Source organism: Limanda limanda, chromosome 3 (genome assembly GCF_963576545.1).
Source record: "Limanda limanda chromosome 3, fLimLim1.1, whole genome shotgun sequence".
NCBI lineage: Eukaryota > Metazoa > Chordata > Actinopteri > Pleuronectiformes > Pleuronectidae > Limanda > Limanda limanda.
The window spans coordinates 1,979,446-2,001,357 of NC_083638.1; the positions used below are offsets into that span (position 1 = coordinate 1,979,446).

Sequence of the window (21,912 nt, forward strand, 5' to 3'; positions counted from 1 at the left end):
GTCCTCGGGGGTCCGTCGGTGGGTGTGTCCTCCTCCTCACGTTGACTTGTCTCTGCCACCAGGATTCATCCATAATAGCTATTAACCTCGGCAAGACCGGCCGCCGCCAGGAGAGTCCGACCCTGAAGAGAGAAGACCCCCCGCTTCCCCCCCACACCCCCACACCCCCCCCCTTTGAGTCCGGCCCCCTGGCAGTAGACTCCACATCGCCCCCTGCAGACCAAACAGACACATCTCAGAAGAGTCGTGGACAAGAGAAAAAAAAGCCTTAAGACAGTGAAGTTTGTCAAATCTACGAACACATCCCCCCTCCCCCCCCCCTTTTCTCTTCCTCCAACATGTACATAACAACACACTTCCTGTACGTGCTCCTCCACACACACACACACACACACACACAGACACACACAGAGACACACACACAGACACACACCACTTCTCTGCCGGATGTAAACACTTGCACAAGACGAACAGGAAGCGGTGGACGAGCGGACGCCGGCTGGATTGTAATTCTTCTTTTGAAAGTTTCCGTGTGAACGACGGGATTTTTTTACGTTCCTGTAGAAAAAGGTTCTGACGTGAACGCGTGGAAACGAGCGGAGAAGTGGCGCTACGTAAATGAATGATCTATTCTGTTGTACAGACTAAATAATGTTCCGTATGTACAAAATGTGTAGTTGTGACATGTTTTCCAGTTGTGTTGCCATACTTTGTTTTTTTAGTCCTGCCCAGGCTCGGTCACGCCCCCTGCGACACAAAGTTTACGTGAAATTAGCTCAAATGTAACTAATTTAAGTAGCTGATCAATAACGCGCTAGTACCAGACTTAGCTCACTGTTTAGTTTCACAACAAAGTTCGTGAACTTTCAAACTCTACATCTTCAATAATTAACGTTGAGCCTTTAGTTGATTAGCAGCAACTGTTTTAATAATCGATTGATTCTTAGATTCATATAAATTACAGATACAGATTTAACGATTTGATTGAAAGAGGAAATAACTCAGAGATTAAGAGTTAATTAATAAAATCTGGTTTTGATACATTTATCTAGTTAGCAACAAAGCTATTAGACTAGGGAAAGTAGCTCAAGCAGCTACAGGTTTAGCGTTAGCATGGTTTTGCGGATGTATCTCACGATGTTGTGTTCTGGGGTGAGTAACTGACCAATATCGCGCTAGCACCAGACTTAGCTCGCCGTTTAGTTTCACCTCCTGTGTCTCCAGTACAGAGTTTGTGATGCACCTCAGTTCATAAACTTTCAAACTCTACATCATAAATATTTAACGTTGAGCCTTTCGTAGATTAGCAGCAACTGTTTTAATAATCAATTGTTTCTTACGAACAAAAGCTTCAAACACTTCCTGGTTCCAGTTTCTCAGATTTGACACTTTCCCATTTCTTATATAAAACGACATAAACTAAAAATGGGATTTTTCATCTCAGACCAAACAAGCGGTTTGAAGACATCTGGAATTTTTTAGAAATTCAATCTTAACTAAAATCACAGATTTAACGATTCCATTGAAAGAGGAAATAACTTAAAGATTAAGAGTTAATGAATAAAATTGTCTGGTTTTAATGCATTTATCTAGTTAGCAACAAAGCTATCAGACTACGAAGAGTAGCTCAAGCAGCTACAGGGTTAGCGTTAGCATGATTTTGTGGATGTATCTCACGATGTCGTGTTCTGGCGTGACCGGGCCTTCGAGGAAACGTCGTCCTTTTGCTTTGGCACTTTTGAGAAGTGAAACATCAGCGTTCAGTTCCTTCTTGAGTCTATTTTTTATTTTTACTTTGCCGTCGTTTGAATTATCTGCAGGTTTCAGACAATATTGAACTGCTGTGTATATCTTTTGTATATTTTTGTACTTTATTGTATTTTGTCTTTTTTTTCTTGGTTTTTAATTTATTCTGTTATTTATATGAAAGATGTAGAGAATGTTTGTTGACGTCAAATTATTTAAGGCTATTTTTGTCATGTTTAAGTTATTCGATCACGAGATGTTTGTGAGCATTTGTTCCTTTTTCCGAGAGAAACCTTGTAATATACTTTTGGAAGATGATTTAGCGTAATTTAAGAATGTAGACGTAGCCTCTTCGAGAGGAACCAACCCTTCGTTGATCAGTGTCGGCTCCGCCCCCTCCTCGTGTGTATGATGACTCAGATTTCACCAAACACTCTTTCTGTAAATAAGCCGAGTTTACTGACGAGCTTATTTTTTAAAAAACCCAGAGGATTCCGACTCTTAGCTTTGACCTCGTACGGTTGTTTGCATGTTCAGCATTCGTCTTTTCTTTGCATGTCGTCGTTGGAATTCTTCTCCTGTTCCCTTTTGCTCTTCACACTTATTTATGTATTTATGTTATTTATGTGCATTTGTTTGTCTTTTGATTTTTGGGGATTTTGGTTTGATTCCCTTCGCCGTCCTCTCGCCCTCTTCTTCTTCTTCTTCTGGTTTACTGTGAGCGACGCGTCCTCCTCACTCATTCTCTCAGAGAGGGACCGATCGGGGGGGATTATCAGAGAGAGAAATTAAAGCAATACCTTCCATTGTTCGCTTTCCTCTTTTTCTACTACGGGAATCCAGAGCACACAGAACGGACTCGGAGCACGGAGCGCTACCACGGAGCAGGATAACCACCGGCTATGTATCCCCTCGTGATGTGACTGTGAACAACTTCAGTGCTAAAGGAAATAAATCTGTTGACTTTGCAGCCGTTGTCCAGCAGTTTGGATTATTAACGAGTTTATTCACAGTATTTACATCATGTACATTCATCACAGAGGGAGAGAGACTCGTGTGAAAATCCCTTCAGACTCCGGCTGGTCCACGAACCTGCAGCCGAGTCTGAGACACATCGTAGAAAGAAGATAACATAGACACGTCGATCGTTAAAGTCAATGAATCGTTTGACAGCGATTTTCCTTTTCTACGCATCAGGGCCTCTTAAAAGAAAACTGATTTATTCTTATAAAATTACAAAAGTATTCCTATAAAGTCATAACTGTACAAAAACAAAGTTCTAATATTACAAGAACAGTTATATTACGAAAATAAAGTTGATATATTCGTGATTTTACAAGAATTTTAAGTATTTCCTAAAAAGGTTTTTTTATTCACATTGAAGTAGATCTTTTTTTTTATGATAGCTCTCTAACTTTTTCTTGTTTAATTAAATTGTGACATTATTCTCAAACCTAAATCTTGTAATATAACTTATTCCTCCAACACTTCTTTGTTCCTTTTTAACGCAGCGTCAGATTCATTGAAACTCTTTTCAGTTCAGAACCTAAAGTCTCAGATGCAGCAGCATGTGTTAGCTTAGCAACTTTCACTGACCACAATGTTTAAAGAGTTACACATTAAAATTAGTTTGTTGAATCCGTCATGTATTTAAAGTTTCACACGCGTCAGCAAACATCGTCTCAATCTTTGGTAGAATTCATGTTTAAATATGTTTCTTTAAATCAAGTGTCTGAGGTGAAGTTTTCTACACGTTTATCTCAACTGGTTCTGATACAAGTTAAACTTCTAGAATCTAAAAATAATCTAATAATCCAAACAAAGAAATATAAAAAACAAGGACATTTTGTGATGGAAAACTGGAAAGTTATTATTGGTTGCAGTCTGCAACTTAACCACAAGATGGCACTAAATCCTTCACACGTAAACTTTGATAAATAAAACAAAAACAACAGTTTTTCAGTCTTCGATTCATCTGCACTTAACAGTATGGCTACTTTCCAAACACACACACACACACACACACACACACACACACACACACACACACACACACACACACACACACACACACACACACACACACACACACACACACACACACACACACACACACGCACACCTACGAGTGTGAGCTCAGTCCAGCTTCTACTCTCCACACACTCGGTGAAGGGTGTAAAGTCTGTGGATCAGCGCCACCTTCAGGTCGTTCAGGAGCGACGCGTCCCCGTCCTGATCGATGGTCCCCGGGCAGAGCAGCTGCTGACCGGCGCCCCCTAGCAGCAGGCGGTGGAAGTCCTCTCTGTCCAGGAGCAGGTCCATGTGCTGCAGGAAGAATCCTTCACAGAACCTGCAGAGTTCAGTGGCTCCGTGGTGCTGAAGACACAGAAACACTCATTACAAACTGAACGCAGAATAAAACATCTGATTTGATAGAAACAGTCTCAGACTCCGCCCCCTCGCCACACATTAACCTGTGTTCTCGTACCTTGGCGCTCTGGTAGACGTCGACCACGTTGTCCAGCGTCAGAGTTCGTGACAGCGTCGTCTCGCAGCTTCTCTGCAGAACTGAGAGCTCGAAGAATGTGGCAACAGGAAGTAGCTACAAAAACAAAACATCCAAATCAGTGTCGGAAGAGAAATAAAATAAATCATATATCCAAGTTTCCATACTTTAGATCTTCAGCTTGTATTTTTACTCATTAACTGGAAACTCAACGACAAAGTGTCCAGGTTAAAAACATATTATCAGTGTCTCCTTCTGCTTCAGAGGCTGAGAAATACGATTCAGTAAATGTTGTCTACAGAGAAACTTCAGGTTTCAGGAGGTTGATTTTTAACAACGGGGTTTAGAGTCTTTATTTAGCTCATCAGGGTTTTTATCACAGGAAACTGGGAAACTGGTGAATAAGTGTCTTATTCCTGAGAAAAATCCTCAGACTGAGATGAGCTGTGTGAAAAAGTGATGTTACCTTCACGGCTTCAGACTGAGAGAGATTCATTCCCTCTGTTCCTCCACAGTACAAAGCCTTCATCATCATCTGCAGAGAAACACACTTCATCAGCTGCAGTCACATTAACACCAGACGACAGGAAGTGGATCTGACTTCAGGAAGTGAATCAGAAGCCAGGAAGTGAATCTGAGCCGAACCTGGAACGTGCTGTAGGTCACGTGACTGATGTGGATGATGTCGTCGGGGGAGTCGCTGAGCAGACGTCGAAAACTGAAACAGACAAAAGACGAGTTCATTAAAGAAACAGTTTTTATTTTACTCATATTATTGTGAATTAAACAACAGGAACATCTGGAGGAACTGAATCTGTTCTTTCCACCACTGAGGTGATTCCTGTTCAACTACAATATTAAAGTACACAAAGTATAAATGTCTAAGTAGTAATATATAAGTCTATAAGATTTAAGTTTCCTGTTTGAATTTGTAACAAAGAACTAAAAATGAATTTATCATATGTAAGATATATAGATTATTCTTTCATTCCTATACATTCTTTAAACTTTTGTCTCTTTTGAGCCTTGAAGAGTTAAAAAGATGATTTTACATATTTTCAGAGGCAGAAACTCTTTGTCTCTGAATCACAGGACAACAGACACAGTTTAATACGTGTTAGGTCAAAGGTCAGAGGTCAGACCGTTCAGAGGCCGACATCAGCAGCACGCGGTGAGCGAAGAAGGGACGTCCGTCCACCACGAAGGTCACGTCAGACATCTCCTGGTTGTTGAGGAAATGAACGTCTGAGGACAGAGACACCAAATCCTGTGAGTGTTTCAGTTGGAAGAAGAAAAGTAGAAACCAGAGGTGGACGTGAGGGACGTGTTACCGAGCTGCGTGGACAGAGTGACGTCCACGGGCGGGACAGACGGGACGGGACAGCCGCCGTAGCAGTGAGAGAAGACGGACGCCAGACGCTTGGTGATCACATAATCCTGCAGAGAAAAACCACAGGAAGACGTTAAACTGTCCTGATGGAAAACTCAGAGTTCAGCTCCTCATGAAGACACGTTCTCTGTCCTGTGTAGGGTTGCAAAATTCCGGGAATATTCAAAGTTGGAAACTTTCCATGGGAAATAACGGGAATTAACAGGAATAAACTGGAAATGTTGTGGCTATATAAACATTTTGTTGTGTCATAGGCTGATTTGAGCCCTGAGGAAACTTTGGGCACTTGACTATATGCTTCTGCATCGTTGTGTCATTCTTAACATAGGTCTTTGCACAGTATTTGCAAATGTACACAGCCTTTCCTTCTACATTGGATGAGGTGAAATGTCTCCACACATGAGAGAGTGCACGTGGCATTGTTCTGTAGAATAAGATGAGGAAGAAGTTTGTAAAAAAACACTAATGCAATGCCAGAGATATAAATAGTAAGACAAATAATTGGAATCGTCTGTAAACATATTTTACAATTGATGGATAAATGAATGGAAATAGTCTAGATGAACAGATGAACAATCCTCAATCAGCATGCTAATATATTTTCCCAGTAATATCATGGAAACTTACCTGACTAGTCCTTCACTCTACAGCAGGCCTCAGTAGCCCTGCTGTAGAGTGAAGCATGCTGGGAGTTATCTGTGCATGTGATGGAAGAATGACCAGTGGAGGGTTGAAACTCAACGTTCCATACATCTTTAAAATAGAGTTTTGAATGATGTTTTTATTGCTCAGCGTTTAATTTGCATAGTTGTTTTTTTTTCAAAATTCCCAAAATTCCCGAGCTTAACTTCCCATGGAAAGTTTCCGCCCCTTTGCAACCCTAGTCCTGTCACCTAGCAACCTATCAGGACGCAGCTCCGAGGGACGAGTGGACAGATGGACGGACAGAGGGACGGGTGTGGTACCTTGCTGGTCTCCAACATGCTGAACATCAGTGGGATCCCTGTGGACAGCAGCTCGGGGGTGTAGTCGTCTGTCCTGATGGACGGGAACTCAGCGAGCAGCGAGACGGTCACTTCGTCCCTGCACAGCTGCACAGCTCTGAGGAGAGACTCCAGCCAGATGTGGAGTCTCCAGGGGACACCTGGACACAGCCGGGGGGGGGGGGGGAGAGGTCAGAACACGTCCGGCCCCCTGGTGGTCAAGTGGTTAGAGGGTTCGATTCCCAGTCAGGGAACATGTTCTGACTGTCTGTTCATTTGGTTAATGAGCAATCATCCTAATCCCACAGATTTAAACTGAGATTAACTCCAGGGTCACGTGATCCCCCCCGACCCCCCGAGCCCCCCCTCAGTGTGACCTCATCGCTCTCACCCATCTCTCGGAGCTCCAGGGTCACGTCCAGGTATCCGTGCTCGGCGCTGTAGTACGCCGCCTGCTGCAGAGCCTTCATCCTGGCTTTACACAGCCTGGGAGCACGACTGGAGGAGTCAGGAGGAGGAAGAGGAGTCTTCACCTCCTCCTCCTCTTCCTCCTCCTCCTCCACTCCTTCAGCCAGGATCTCCTCCAGAGAGAGAACATCCTCCTTCCTGGGCTGCGGCTGCAGCAGCAGCCTCCTGAGAACGTTCCTGTGGAGGAGGAGCAGGTGATGGAGCTGAGCATCATCATCATCATCATCATCATCATCATCATCATCATCATCATCATCATCATCATCATCATCATCATCATCATCATCATCATCATCTTCGTCTCAGCTGGGAGAGGAGGCGGAGTCTCACCTGTGTCCGTGAGCGGCAGCGTAACTGAAACAGTTCATGTCTTCATACAGCGGTGATGTCAGGGAGTTCCCATGATGCACTCTGAGCAGCGGGTCGGCTCCGGTGGCGAGAAGCAGACTCACCAGCTCGTAGTGACCTGAGGGAACATCAGAATCCATCAGACCACAGAACATCTGACCACAACTTCATCTTCTAATCTTAAGTTTCACACTTCACCTCAACAAAAACAACACAACCGAGGCCAAAAGTCTCTGATTCAGACTCAGTAATGTGGACAACAGGCGTAACCATAGCAACAGGACGGAGCTTCACGTTAGTTTCCTGGAGAAATACTGCTTAATAGAAATCTGATCTGACTCCAACACCTTCACCCAACATGCACAAAACACCACAAACACAACGACAACTAAATCAATTACAACTCTGGTAATCTTAGAAACTCTGAAGTGAGACGTTCATGTAGTTTAATAAGATCTGAGTGAAGTGTCCGGTACCTGCAGCAGCAGCGAGCTGCAGCGGCGTCTCCGAGGAACTCTCCTGGTCGTCCAGCTGGACCCCCCCCTCCACGTCTGCTCCGGCCTCCAGCAGCAGCTGCCGGGGACATGAGGACATGAGGACAAGAGGACAAGAGGACATGAGGAGACAAGGACATGAGGACATGAGGACATGAGGAGACAAGGACATGAGGACATGAGGACATGAGGAGAAAAGGATAAGAGGACAAGAGGACATGAGGAGAAGAGGAGAAGAGGACAGGAGGACACGAGGACACAAGGACAAGAGGACACGAGGACATGAGGACATGAGGAGAAGAGGAGAAGAGGAGAAGAGGACACAAGGACATGAGGACATGAGGACATGAGGACAAGAGGACACGAGGAGAAGAGGACAAGAGGACACAAGGACAAGAGGACACAAGGACAAGAGGACATGAGGACAAGAGGACAAGAGGACAAGAGGACACGAGGAAACGAGGACACGAGGACAAGAGGACACGAGGACATGAGGACATGAGGACAAGAGGACAAGAGGACAAGAGGACACGAGGAGACGAGGACACGAGGACAAGAGGACACGAGGACAGAAGGACATGAGGACACGAGGACAAGAGGACATGAGGAGAAGAGGAGAAGAGGAGAAGAGGACACAAGGACATGAGGACATGAGGACAAGAGGACACGAGGAGAAGAGGACAAGAGGACAAGAGGACACAAGGACAAGAGGACACAAGGACAAGAGGACATGAGGACATTAGGACAAGAGGACATGAGGAGACAAGGACACAAGGACATGAGGACATGAGAACAAGAGGACACGAGGACAAGAGGACAAGAGGACATGAGGACATTAGGACAAGAGGACATGAGGAGACGAGGACACAAGGACAAGAGGACATGAGGACACAAGGACAAGAGGACACGAGGACACAAGGACAAGAGGACATTAGGACAAGAGGACATGAGGACATTAGGACAAGAGGACACGAGGACACAAGGACAAGAGGACATTAGGACAAGAGGACACGAGGACATGAGGACACAAGGACACGAGGACACAAGGACAAGAGGACATTTGGACAAGAGGACACGAGGACATGAGGACAAGAGGACAAGAGGACATGAGGACACGAGGACACGAGGACACGAGGACAGAAGGACATGAGGACACGAGGACAAGAGGACAGGAGGACACGAGGACACAAGGACAAGAGGACACGAGGACATGAGGACATGAGGAGAAGAGGAGAAGAGGAGAAGAGGACACAAGGACATGAGGACATGAGGACATGAGGACAAGAGGACACGAGGAGAAGAGGACAAGAGGACACAAGGACAAGAGGACACAAGGACAAGAGGACATGAGGACATTAGGACAAGAGGACATGAGGAGACAAGGACACAAGGACATGAGGACATGAGGACATGAGAACAAGAGGACACGAGGACAAGAGGACAAGAGGACATGAGGACATTAGGACAAGAGGACATGAGGAGACGAGGACACAAGGACAAGAGGACACGAGGACATGAGGACACAAGGACAAGAGGACATGAGGACAAGAGGACAAGAGGACAAGAGGACACGAGGAAACGAGGACACGAGGACAAGAGGACACGAGGACATGAGGACAAGAGGACAAGAGGACAAGAGGACACGAGGAGACGAGGACACGAGGACAAGAGGACACGAGGACAGAAGGACATGAGGACACGAGGACAAGAGGACATGAGGAGAAGAGGAGAAGAGGAGAAGAGGACACAAGGACATGAGGACATGAGGACATGAGGACAAGAGGACACGAGGAGAAGAGGACAAGAGGACACAAGGACAAGAGGACACAAGGACAAGAGGACATGAGGACATTAGGACAAGAGGACATGAGGAGACAAGGACACAAGGACATGAGGACATGAGAACAAGAGGACACGAGGACAAGAGGAGAAGAGGACATGAGGACATTAGGACAAGAGGACATGAGGAGACGAGGACACAAGGACAAGAGGACATGAGGACACAAGGACAAGAGGACACGAGGACACAAGGACAAGAGGACATTAGGACAAGAGGACATGAGGACATTAGGACAAGAGGACACGAGGACACAAGGACAAGAGGACATTAGGACAAGAGGACACGAGGACATGAGGACACAAGGACATGAGGACACAAGGACAAGAGGACATTTGGACAAGAGGACACGAGGACATGAGGACAAGAGGACAAGAGGACATGAGGACATGAGGACACGAGGACACGAGGACACGAGGACAAGAGGACACGAGGACAGAAGGACATGAGGACACGAGGACAAGAGGACAGGAGGACACGAGGACACAAGGACAAGAGGACACGAGGACATGAGGACATGAGGAGAAGAGGAGAAGAGGAGAAGAGGACACAAGGACATGAGGACATGAGGACATGAGGACAAGAGGACACGAGGAGAAGAGGACAAGAGGACACAAGGACAAGAGGACACAAGGACAAGAGGACATGAGGACATTAGGACAAGAGGACATGAGGAGACAAGGACACAAGGACATGAGGACATGAGAACAAGAGGACACGAGGACAAGAGGACAAGAGGACATGAGGACATTAGGACAAGAGGACATGAGGAGACGAGGACACAAGGACAAGAGGACACGAGGACATGAGGACACAAGGACAAGAGGACATGAGGACAAGAGGACAAGAGGACACGAGGAAACGAGGACACGAGGACAAGAGGACACGAGGACATGAGGACATGAGGACAAGAGGACAAGAGGACAAGAGGACACGAGGAGACGAGGACACGAGGACAAGAGGACACGAGGACAGAAGGACATGAGGACACGAGGACAAGAGGACATGAGGAGAAGAGGAGAAGAGGAGAAGAGGACACAAGGACATGAGGACATGAGGACATGAGGACAAGAGGACACGAGGAGAAGAGGACAAGAGGACACAAGGACAAGAGGACACAAGGACAAGAGGACATGAGGACATTAGGACAAGAGGACATGAGGAGACAAGGACACAAGGACATGAGGACATGAGAACAAGAGGACACGAGGACAAGAGGACAAGAGGACATGAGGACATTAGGACAAGAGGACATGAGGAGACGAGGACACAAGGACAAGAGGACATGAGGACACAAGGACAAGAGGACACAAGGACACAAGGACAAGAGGACATTAGGACAAGAGGACATGAGGACATTAGGACAAGAGGACACGAGGACACAAGGACAAGAGGACATTAGGACAAGAGGACACGAGGACATGAGGACACAAGGACACGAGGACACAAGGACAAGAGGACATTTGGACAAGAGGACACGAGGACATGAGGACAAGAGGACAAAAGGACACGAGGACATGAGGACATTAGGTTACGAGGTTATTTGTATGTAATCCATTTTCCAAGAAGTACATAAAACACATATTAAACCCACTTATGGAGGACGTTCACTGATGCTATATCATCATTAATATTATTATTAAACTTTCTTTAGATTTCACTTTGAATTATTTTGGCTCCTTCACATTTAACTGTAAACAGTTCTCATCCATCACCAACTCACCTGAGCCACAGACAAGTGACTGTGCAGCACGGCGAACGTCAGCGCCACCCAGTGGCGGCTGCCGGGGTGAACAGATGGATGTCTGACAGAGCAGCCTGGGACCTGACGACACACACAGACACACACAGACACACACACACACACACACACAGACACACACACACACACACAGACACACACACACTTCAGTCACAGACACACTAACCAGTCGGCTCACACAGTTACAGCTGAGTCAGCAGGTTTGTTTCTACCTGCAGATCCAGATTGGCTCCGCCCTCGATGAGCATCTGCACCAGCGCCTCATCTCCTGCTGCGGAGGCGTACATCAGAGGAGTCATTCCCTGCAGACACACACATCAAACACACACATCAAACACACACACACACACACACACACACACACAGCATTGGTACACAAATAAACTGAACACTGCGAATATGTATCTTCATTTATTTTGTTAAAATCTTGTCTGGACCTCAGACTGTAAATAACGATCCATGACAAAGGGAAATGAAGCGTCTCCATTGGCTGTCGGCTGCAGGGTAGCTCATAACACCCCCCCCCCCCCTCCTCCATGTTAGCAGATGGGACCAAACAAAAACCAAATATAAGACGTGAAATAAATGTTTGTGAAAGATGGTTTCAGGTCGTTCTCGTCTCTCTGTATATCGTTATCCCAACAGGCTGAGACGTCCTGATTGACAGCTAACCCTCAGAGAGGATCAGGATTACTACGTCTGCAGCGCTAACACTCGATAACGTTAAAAGAAGAAGAGCGCCCCCACCTGGTCGTCCCTGGTGTTGACGCTCTCCGCCCCCAGCAGCCGAGCGGCCTGATGGACGAGATCCGCTCGACCACACGACAGCATCCGGAAGCCCAGGTCCAGCTGGAACTTCAGAGAAGCAGCTTCAGCGTCCAGACCCTTGAACGACTGGACGCAGCACTCTGACCTGCACACACACACACACAGACACACACACACAGACACACACACAGACACACACACACACACACAGACACACACAGACACACAATGAGTCTCCTGCTCATCCCCACACACACACTCTCAGTCTCATCCTGCGGACGCTCACCTCAGCTGTCTGGGCTCACAGTCCAGACCTGGGAGCAGCTGCCGGGCCGTCTGTCTGACATCATCGCTGTCGACCAATCGGCTGCGGCGGTGCTCGGCGTGAACCACGGCCGCTCGGATCCACTCCATGAGGGGGGGGCGGAGCAGGAAGGGCCTGAGCCGGAGACGCCGGGGGGACATGGCATTAGTTTTACTCGTCTTCACTTTGTGTCTCAATTTTAAAATTCTCTGTTTTGAGGATCTATTGTTCAAAGAATAAAATGGAAAATTGTTGTGCATTTAAAATAATTGATTTCCTCTGATATACATTTATTATTTGTTTACGTAATTGTATTTATTTTACATATTTTATTGTCATTTCATCATCTCAACCTGGTTTACTATTTTCACTTTAACTTAAAATAAAAGGAATGGAACTGCACACACACACACACACACACACACACACACACACACAGAGACAGACACACACACACACAGACACACACACAAAAAAATGCAAACATATAAAACTTAAAATATTAAAAATATCTTTCATTATATTTGTATCATTCAATCGATAAATTGATCAGATTCTGATTATTAATAATTTAAATAAGATATAAACAATACATTATTAATTATGTCTGAGTTCAATCTAATTTACTTTACAACGATCGGGACACACACACACACACACACACACACACACACACAGACACACACACCTCTCTCTGGTCAGCGTCCTGCTCGGACTCTCCAGTGATTCCATCTGAGGGCTGGACAGGAAGTAGAAGAGCGTCCGGAGGGCGTCGCCGGCCCAGGACACTGGCGGCTGATTGGCCGGGCGGGGGGGGCTGGTGACGGAGCTGCAGCTGCGCAGACGCTGCATGTGATGCATCGCTCGAGACACCAGGTCACCTGCAGGCGGGCGGAGAGCATCGTGGTCGAAGAGTCACAAATCTGGTTTTATCCTTTTGAACATTATTTCTCCGTCTGTCTTCATATTTTGACCAGTTGTCATTATACTGATTAGATTTCAGGGGTCAAAGGTCACAGTGACCTCATGAATCTGGGAACAAAAGCAGACAGAATCTGTTCTGAGGGCGGAGTCACAGAAACACATGGTTTGTTAAAGCAGCTTTAACTTTAAGATAGAAAACAAACATGTGAGGCTGAAGTGAAACTCATAATCATTATTCTTAAATTATATATGAACAGATATATTCAGTTTATGATATGAACACAAGATTCCTGTGAGTTGAGTTTAATCTTTATCGGTTTATTGAACATATCATTTAAACCAAATATCAAAAGTAACATTGTGAAATCTGTAAAGACAATAACACGTGAATGGACACAGAGAGTTAAAGTCGTCTGTGGTCACATGACCTCAGACTAACGAGCGTTCCCATAATGAGATGCGGGGGGTGGGGGGGGCGTGCAGGGTGTGAGGGCGTCCTTGTTTTCTGGAGACAAGCCACACGCTGTTATGTAACTGAGGGGGGGGATGGGGGGGGGTGGGGGGGGGGCAGGCAGCGGCTAACGATGTGTCCCAGGAGCCCGACACAGTCACAGTTAGACAAACACACACCAGACACAGGAGTCGACTGTGGCTGCAGCAGCGACACACACACACACACACACACACTCAGACACACTCACACACACACACACACACAGACACACACACTCACTGAGCTCGGAGATGCTGCCCACGCTCGTGGCGAGCAGCGCCTGCTCCAGCGTCCGCAGCTCCAGCTGGATGTAAGCGTCCTCCCTGCTCTCCACCGAGTCCTCGGGAGCCTTCGTGTACGGACTCACATGGGCCGGCAGAGACAGCTCACCTGAACACACACAGACACACACAGACACACACAGACAGACACAGACACACACACAGACACACACACACACACACACACACACACACACAGGTTAAATTATAATCTTACAGCTGCTGCTCAGTGACAGTTTCTCGATGACGATGATTTCCATCAGTTCTTAACTTTGGTCCAGAGTCTATATACACACACTGTACATACATGTGTGTGTATATATATTTATATATATATAAATGTGGAATTTTGTTCTACATGTGATAACTAGTGTGATATTAAAATCAGCATTAATGTGTTTCATCACACTTTTGATGTGTGTTGTGCTGCAGACGTGGATTTGAATGGACCTGAAAAGCAGGAACCACTTCACTGGAACCTCCTCCATGTTCTCTGCACCCGGACCCCCAGAGGATCTGATGGGACCCTCAGAACTCTGAGGACGTCCTGATCTGCTGTGACCCGTGGACTCAGGTATTTGCTGACTCATGGTCCTGGACACAAACAGCCTGAGAGACGAGGACGGAGCAGGATCTACTGGGTCGGGAGTTCTGACGTCTGTGCACTTCAGTGACAGAAGCAGGATTTAGGTTTTAGATGTTTTCCACTTAACAGAGGAAACCAGTGTGAGGCTCATTATCCACACGACACTCTGTGATTAACGATGTTTGACAACACAACTCACGTCAGCTCCCGTCTGGACCGAGAGAAACGAGTGTTGTGTTCAACAAGACACGAGTGTGAGTCCGATGATTGGTTGTGATTACGCTGCTGTGCAGACACACACACAGAGCGAACAGGCAACTATTCATGAGAACACAACAGGAGACCAGTCTGCGGCGCACAACGCACAAATCACTGTTCTCTACCTGTGTACACACACACACACACAGTGTAAAGTGATCAAGTCATTTCCTTCCACTCGCTCCTTGTGTACGTGTGGCTGAATGAAAACAGAAAAAGTGTGTGTGTGTATGTGTGTCTGTGTGTGTCTGTGTGTGTGTCAAATGAAAACAGAGACACACAGTCACCAGGTCTAAAAACAACAGCTCTTTTCTGGAGTCGAATAAAGCTACAAGTGTTTGGTCAAGACAACAGAACCACAGAGAGCCAAGGTGAGTGTGTGTGTGCGTGTGTGTGTGCGTGTGTGTGTGTGTGTGTGTGTGTGTGTGTGTGTGTGTGTGTCAGAACACCTCAGTAGAATCTTTAGAGTTTTAGTTTAAAACAGCTTTAGAAAGTTTGGACAAAGGAGCGATGGACCATGTTCCTGTTATTAGGGAGTAAAATATGTCCAATACCAACATATGGTCCAATATAAAATACATATTTATATATAAGAAATGTAAGAAAACTAGTTGCTTGTTTCTGAAACAGTTAAAGTAAAGAGCTGCTGCTGGACTGTGAGCAAACAAAACCCTGATACTGAAAAGTCAGGGAAAGAATCAAAGAAGAAGGATTTACAGCAACTCTCTCTCTCTCTCTTTGTGTTGAACTGAGGACGAGTGAGACGTGAACTTCCTGTTCATCCTCTCAGTCCGGTCCGAGCGTTAATAATGTTCTTTACACAACGTTACACAACAGAGTCGTGTCAAACACACAGGAGGAATTGGCGGGAAGGCTTTGTTGTGGTAGAGTAATCTGGTTAAAACCGGCTGGTGAGGATTTGTGAGTTCAGGCCGTCGCTGACACAAGGTTTAACAGACGTGAAGGCGGGAGTCTGACCAGGGCGAGTTCACACCAGAGCCGGAGAGAGAGAGAGAGAGACACCACTCACACGTGGTTAAATCCGTCCATCAGCAGAGTGATGTCATCGACCTCTGGTGAACCACTACACGAGAAGACGTCAGATTCTCTTCTTCTGTTCGACAGTTTAACACAAAGTCCAGATGGAGAGAACTTCACAGACACATGAGGTTCAGAGGAGCTTAGGGAGGATTCCTGCAGCTCTGAGATCAGAGCTGTGGCGTCTCCACTTCCTGTTGCACACAGACACACACAGACACACACACAGACACACACACACACACACAGACACACACACACACAGACACACACAGGCCATCTAGAGATAGATGAATCCCTCTGAGGCTACATGTCGACACTACAGCAGATATGTTTGTGATATTTTCTCCTCTGTTTTTACAACATATCAGAGTTTAAAAGTCACATATTGAGCAAAAATTATCATTTCATTGGTTTCAGATTCTCTGAAGTTTTCCTGTTTTCTATCCCTTCGGTCGATCCTCTCATCAGAGGAAACAGGTTTGATGAGCTAATCAACAGCTGATGGTTCGTTTAGTGTGAAATGAAACTGAGTTAATCTGCAGAATCTGATAGAAGCAGAGAAAAGGTGAATAAAGTGTGTGATATATATATATTAGGGGTGGGAATTGGCAAAAATGTGACGATTCAATAGTATTGCGATTCTGCGATTCATGTCCCCCATATTATTCAAAGGCATTACACAAAATGAGGAAAATAAGACTGCTCAACTCACTTCAAATGTCACATTTAATTCTGTGAACAACATTGTCTTCTACACATTAACTGAAGTGTAAAAACTTTGTCCTTGAACATTCAGGACACAGGACCTTTTGTAATTATTTTCTGAATAGGAGACCTCTCACATGAACGCTGAGCTCCCAGCACATAACTTACAATTATTTAAATACAATACAGTAACATCAAGCAGACATAATAGAGTAACATAAACCTGAGAATAATCATATAAATAAGAGTAACCTAGAGCTTCAATCAAATTGAGAAAAATAAACAAATGTGTACTACTAGAGTCCAGTCCAGTTGGCTGCAAGGTCATGACCCAAAATGTTAAATTAATTTGGGAATATTGTCATTTTTGTTCAGAAAAAGCAGTTGGTCAACATGCTCAGATGTTAAAGTTCCTCTGGAACGTTACTATATCTCCTGCAGTGGAGAACATCCTTTCAGCAGACACACTAGGTATCTGTTAAACTCTGAAACTCTCCTCGTCATGCTTTGCCAGCCAGGGGCTGTTACATATATAATTGTAGATAAAGTATCGATAGTATCGCGGGCGCAAAATATCGCGATACTGAACAGAATCGATTTTTTCCCCCCACCACCAATATATATATATATATAATATATAATATATATAATAAGGTTCGAGCTGATTGGACGATAAGGAGCCAACGAGCCGGAGACTCAGAGAAACACAGAGGACGAGTTTCTCACGTTTCACTGCCGGGGTTCAGGTTTATCATCAGATCAGCAACAAGTCGGACATTTAGTCCTCGAACAATGTCCCCTCCAGAAGGAGTGTGAGTATTAGTGTGTTAGTGTGTGTGTGTGTGTGTCTGTGTGTGTGTGTGTGTCGCTGACAGCCTCCTGCCTGGACAGCAGCAGCTACACTGGCTGTTTGTGTAGCAGCTCGAGGCTCTGCAGGAGAGAGAGCTCCTTTGTGTGTCTGTGCAGGTCAGAGGTTAACAACACTCACTCAGCCGCTCTCATGGGGGGGTCGGACCCTCTGTATCCCAGCATGCACTGGGGCTCAGAAACACACTGGGGTTGTGTTTACCTTTTCACAACCACTGAGCAGCTACTGATTTATTCACAAGTCAAATCTCATTTGGACGTGGACTCTTCAAACTAAAAGCTTTTTATTGTATTTATTTATGTCCAAATGATAAAGTTCAGTTTAGTTTATTCTTAAGCTTTTAATTAAACTAAGTTCTGAAAACAAATGTTGATTTCCATTTGTTTTCAGAACTTAATTTACTGCTTGAAAGGTTAATTTGAAGATTATCTTAAACTTTAATTGAAAAAGTCCTGAAAAGTCTCAGGAGATGTTTCTTCTTATTTACAGGATTATTTACATGAAACCACTGGAAGCTTCATTGTTTGGTCCCTTATCAGAACATAGAAAATTAAAACTTGAGGATTTCAAAACTAAATATATCTATAGTGATATGAGAGAATGTTTGTACAGTATAATCCCAGTGACACATTTATCAGGAGCCATCTTCCTCTTCCGTGTCCGTTATTCCCCAAATGCCTGTTTCCTGTCTCTGGGTTTTCCCTTCACTCTCTCCAGCTGCTGGAGAACTTCTTAAACTTTCAGCAGTTATCAATTATTATTATTATCTCAGCTACTTTCTGAGCAATTTCATGGCAGCGTTACAGCCTGAGACACCGGCCTGGTTCCACATGGATCTGTGTGTGAGGCCCAGCTTCTCTACCAGAGGTTCAGTCTCAGCTGATGAGGTCAACGGGAGGTGGAGTATGATGAGATTATTAATGTAATGTACATCATATCAATGACTGAAGAAAGATGGATGACACGTCTCCACTCCACAAAGGAAGCGACATTATCTCAGATACTGGCGACGTCAACATGTGAGGTTTTCACAGAATCATGAGACCAAACCTGGTTTGAAGAGTTCGTTCATCTCACGTTTTGTCTTAAAAAACAATAAAACATGACGGAGACAATGTGACGTCACAGAGGAGACTTCAAACTGATTATAAAACACATAAATAAAAACGCTTCCTTCACGTTTTTTAAAGACAGATCTGACAGTTAATTAACTACGGAAGCGTATTGCATTCACTTGAAAAAATAAAAAAAGCTCTGGGTAAAAAAAAAAAAAAAAAAGTTCAAAAAACACCTGTTTTTCAAACTTTTTTTTTCCGGTTTTTCCGAGATAAAAATCCTGTTTTTAGCTCACATTTTTTTCCATGCTTTTATTTTGAAAGTGACGTATAGCGTCCATAGACATAGTGTCAAATAAAACTGAAAACATCAGTTGAAAGTCTCCACCATCTTTCGGGGGATATGCTACAGATAGGTAGAGGATAGTTTGAATTTTCATCCCGTTAGTGGCTTTATTATAGAAGATTGATGTGTAGTTCCTGTTATAAGCAGGTTGGTGGTCGGGACTCTTGTTTTGAAAGGGGTTCTATCGATAGAGAGAAGTGTGAAGGAAAATAAACGAGTGTGATGTCCCGATTCAATAACCATCTCTCGTGTCCTCTTTCAGCTGAGGCCTCCTGAACTTAGCAAGAAAAACAGGATTTTTATCTCGTAAAAACAGAAAATAAAAAAGTTCTAAAAACAGGAAAAAAAAAAAAAAAGTTCGAAAAACAGGAATAATCCTGTTTTTCGAACTTTTTTTTTTTTTTTTTTACCCAAGGCTTTTTTTTTTTTATAAGTGAATGCAATACGCTTCCGTTATTAACAACAAGTTCAACACAAACACATGAGTGTAACTTTTAAACTCACCGTGCGCGTTCCTCCCGCACATCAGATGCTCGTACACGTGCAGGAGGCCCCACAGCTCCGGGTCGTTGTGCACGAGCGCGTCCAGCAGCTCCACGGTCACCGGGCCCCCCCCGGGCCCCCCGGGGGGCCCCCCCTCCTGCAGAGCCCTCCGGGTCACCTCCTCCGCCAGAGTCTCCACGCACGCCCCCAGGCACACGGCCGCGTGCTCGTGCACGCGCACGGACACGCGCGTGTCAACCATCCACCGGAAGAAGCGTCCCGGGGACAGGACCAGGCCGCAGCGACCCCCCCCCGGGCCCCCCCCGGAGCCCATGCAGTGCGTGGACACGGCCCTGAGCGCGGCCCCCCCGCAGCGCTCCGCCAGCCCCCCCCTCAGCACCAACCGGAAGGAGCTGAGCACCTCCAGGCGCGTGCACGTCCGGTGCAGCACGCTCAGCCGCTGCGCCTCGCGGGTCACGCGCATCAGGGCGCGCGCCAGCAGCACGGACAGGCGGCGCAGGGCCCCCCCACTGAGGACCCCCCCACTGAGCGACGCGCCCGGGACCCGGCTCACCACCTCCCGCAGGTCCGCCTCGCTCCAGGGGGGGTCCTCCAGCTCCGGCAGGAGGGGACACCGGGACCGGAAGTCCTCCGTGTCCTCCGGCAGCGGGCTGCCCGTGTCCCAGCTGCACGGAGACCCGGCGTGAGACCCCCAGACCCCCCGCTGAGGAGGGCTGGGGGGCGAAGGGGACTGACCCGACCCGGAGGAGAGGGACTGGTCCCCGGGCACGTAGCCTGGGTCCAGGGTCAGGTCCTCCAGGGTCCGGTCCTCCAGGGTCAGGTTCTCCAGGGTCAGGTTCTCCAGGGTCAGGTCCTCCAGGGTCCGGTTCTCCAGGGTCAGGTCCTCCAGGGTCCGGTTCTCCAGGGTCCGGTCCTCCCGGGTCAGCTCCTCCAGGGTCCGGTCCTCCAGGGTCCGGTCCTCCAGGGTCAGGTTCTCCAGGGTCAGGTTCTCCAGGCTCCGGTCCTCCCGGGTCAGCTCCTCCAGGGTCCGGTCCTCCAGGGTCCGGTCCTCCAGGGTCAGGTTCTCCAGGCTCCGGTCCTCCCAGGTCCGGTCCTCCCGGGTCAGGTTCTCCAGGGTCAGGTCCTCCAGGGTCCGGTCCTCCCGGGTCAGGTCCTCCAGGGTCAGCTCCTCCAGGCTCCTCAGCTCCAAAGCGCTGCACATGATGGAGGACGAGTTGGAACCACAGAGAAGAAGCTGGAGCTGGAACCAGGAGCAGATCGAGACTGAGCCAGAAGACCCCAGGACACCAGGACCTTCACCCTCATGGACCAATCAGAGCCCAGCAGCAGGTGACCGCTCCACAGCGCCACCGTGTGCTCACCTTCATCTTCATCTTCATCTTCATCATCATCATCATCATCATCATCATCATCATCATCATCATCATCTGGTTACAACTTTAAAAATGAAACCATGATAAAGGTGAATTTCAGAGCTTCTCACAAAGATCAGAAACTTAGATGAACAAACAAACTTTATTTTAACTTCATGAAATTTGAATTGGTTGGTTTCAGTCTCTATGCTCAGCCAGTGGAGATTTACAACAACACTGATTGCTTTTCAAACTTAATTAAACTATATTTAATATAAATACAAATATAAAAATGTAGTTTATCCAGATTTAATCTGGGCTGGATGATACAACAATCTTAGAAAATCACTTTCAGATCAATTCAACATTCACAGCTGTGAAAGGTTCATTTCATGGCTTCTGATCTAATGTGGTGAGAAAATAAAATACAGGTTAAGTCTTGAGTCTGTTGTTGTTTGATCTGTTCTCTGTAATAAAGACATGTTTATCTGAAGTTTAGCATCATTTTACCAACACTTTGTAAATCACACTAAGATGATGAATCTCTGAGATTCACAGAAGCAGGACAGATGAATTTGAATTTAGTCAGAACCAGGTTCTCTATTTGTATTTGTCAGTCTAAGCTAACATGAAGCTAACCCGTATGTATCTTAGTTCCACAGTAAAACATCCGAATGAACATTTTCTACAGTTTATTATATTATATATTATATTATACAGTAAGTCTTCGGAGTTGTATCTTTTATTGTAACATATTTATGCTGCTGTTTGTTTGTCTTCAATATTATAATCCACATTTAAAGAGTCATTAATAAAAAAGACCTATGCACAATAATAGCTTCGTTTCCCAGATGAAGAGGTGGTTGTGGTTTATGTAAATATTTGCTTCTTAA

At 45.9% G+C, this 21,912-nt stretch overlaps 1 protein-coding gene across 1 annotated transcript; it reads right to left on the minus strand.

Moving 5' to 3' along the window:
* Positions 1-65: 65 nt before the first annotated feature.
* Positions 66-21,046, minus strand: LOC132998795 (ankyrin repeat and BTB/POZ domain-containing protein 2-like). Its single transcript, XM_061068540.1, has 20 exons — positions 21,029-21,046; positions 20,869-20,907; positions 19,668-20,472; positions 14,264-14,413; positions 13,295-13,487; positions 12,589-12,741; positions 12,282-12,447; positions 11,747-11,836; positions 11,496-11,597; positions 7,918-8,014; positions 7,424-7,559; positions 7,017-7,270; positions 6,608-6,786; positions 5,584-5,689; positions 5,395-5,497; positions 4,898-4,970; positions 4,719-4,787; positions 4,235-4,348; positions 3,899-4,122; positions 66-213 (listed from the first exon to the last, which is right to left on the minus strand). Exons 1-20 carry the CDS (start codon positions 21,044-21,046, stop codon positions 66-68), a joined length of 3,219 nt encoding a protein of 1,072 aa, XP_060924523.1.
* Positions 21,047-21,912: the final 866 nt, after the last annotated feature.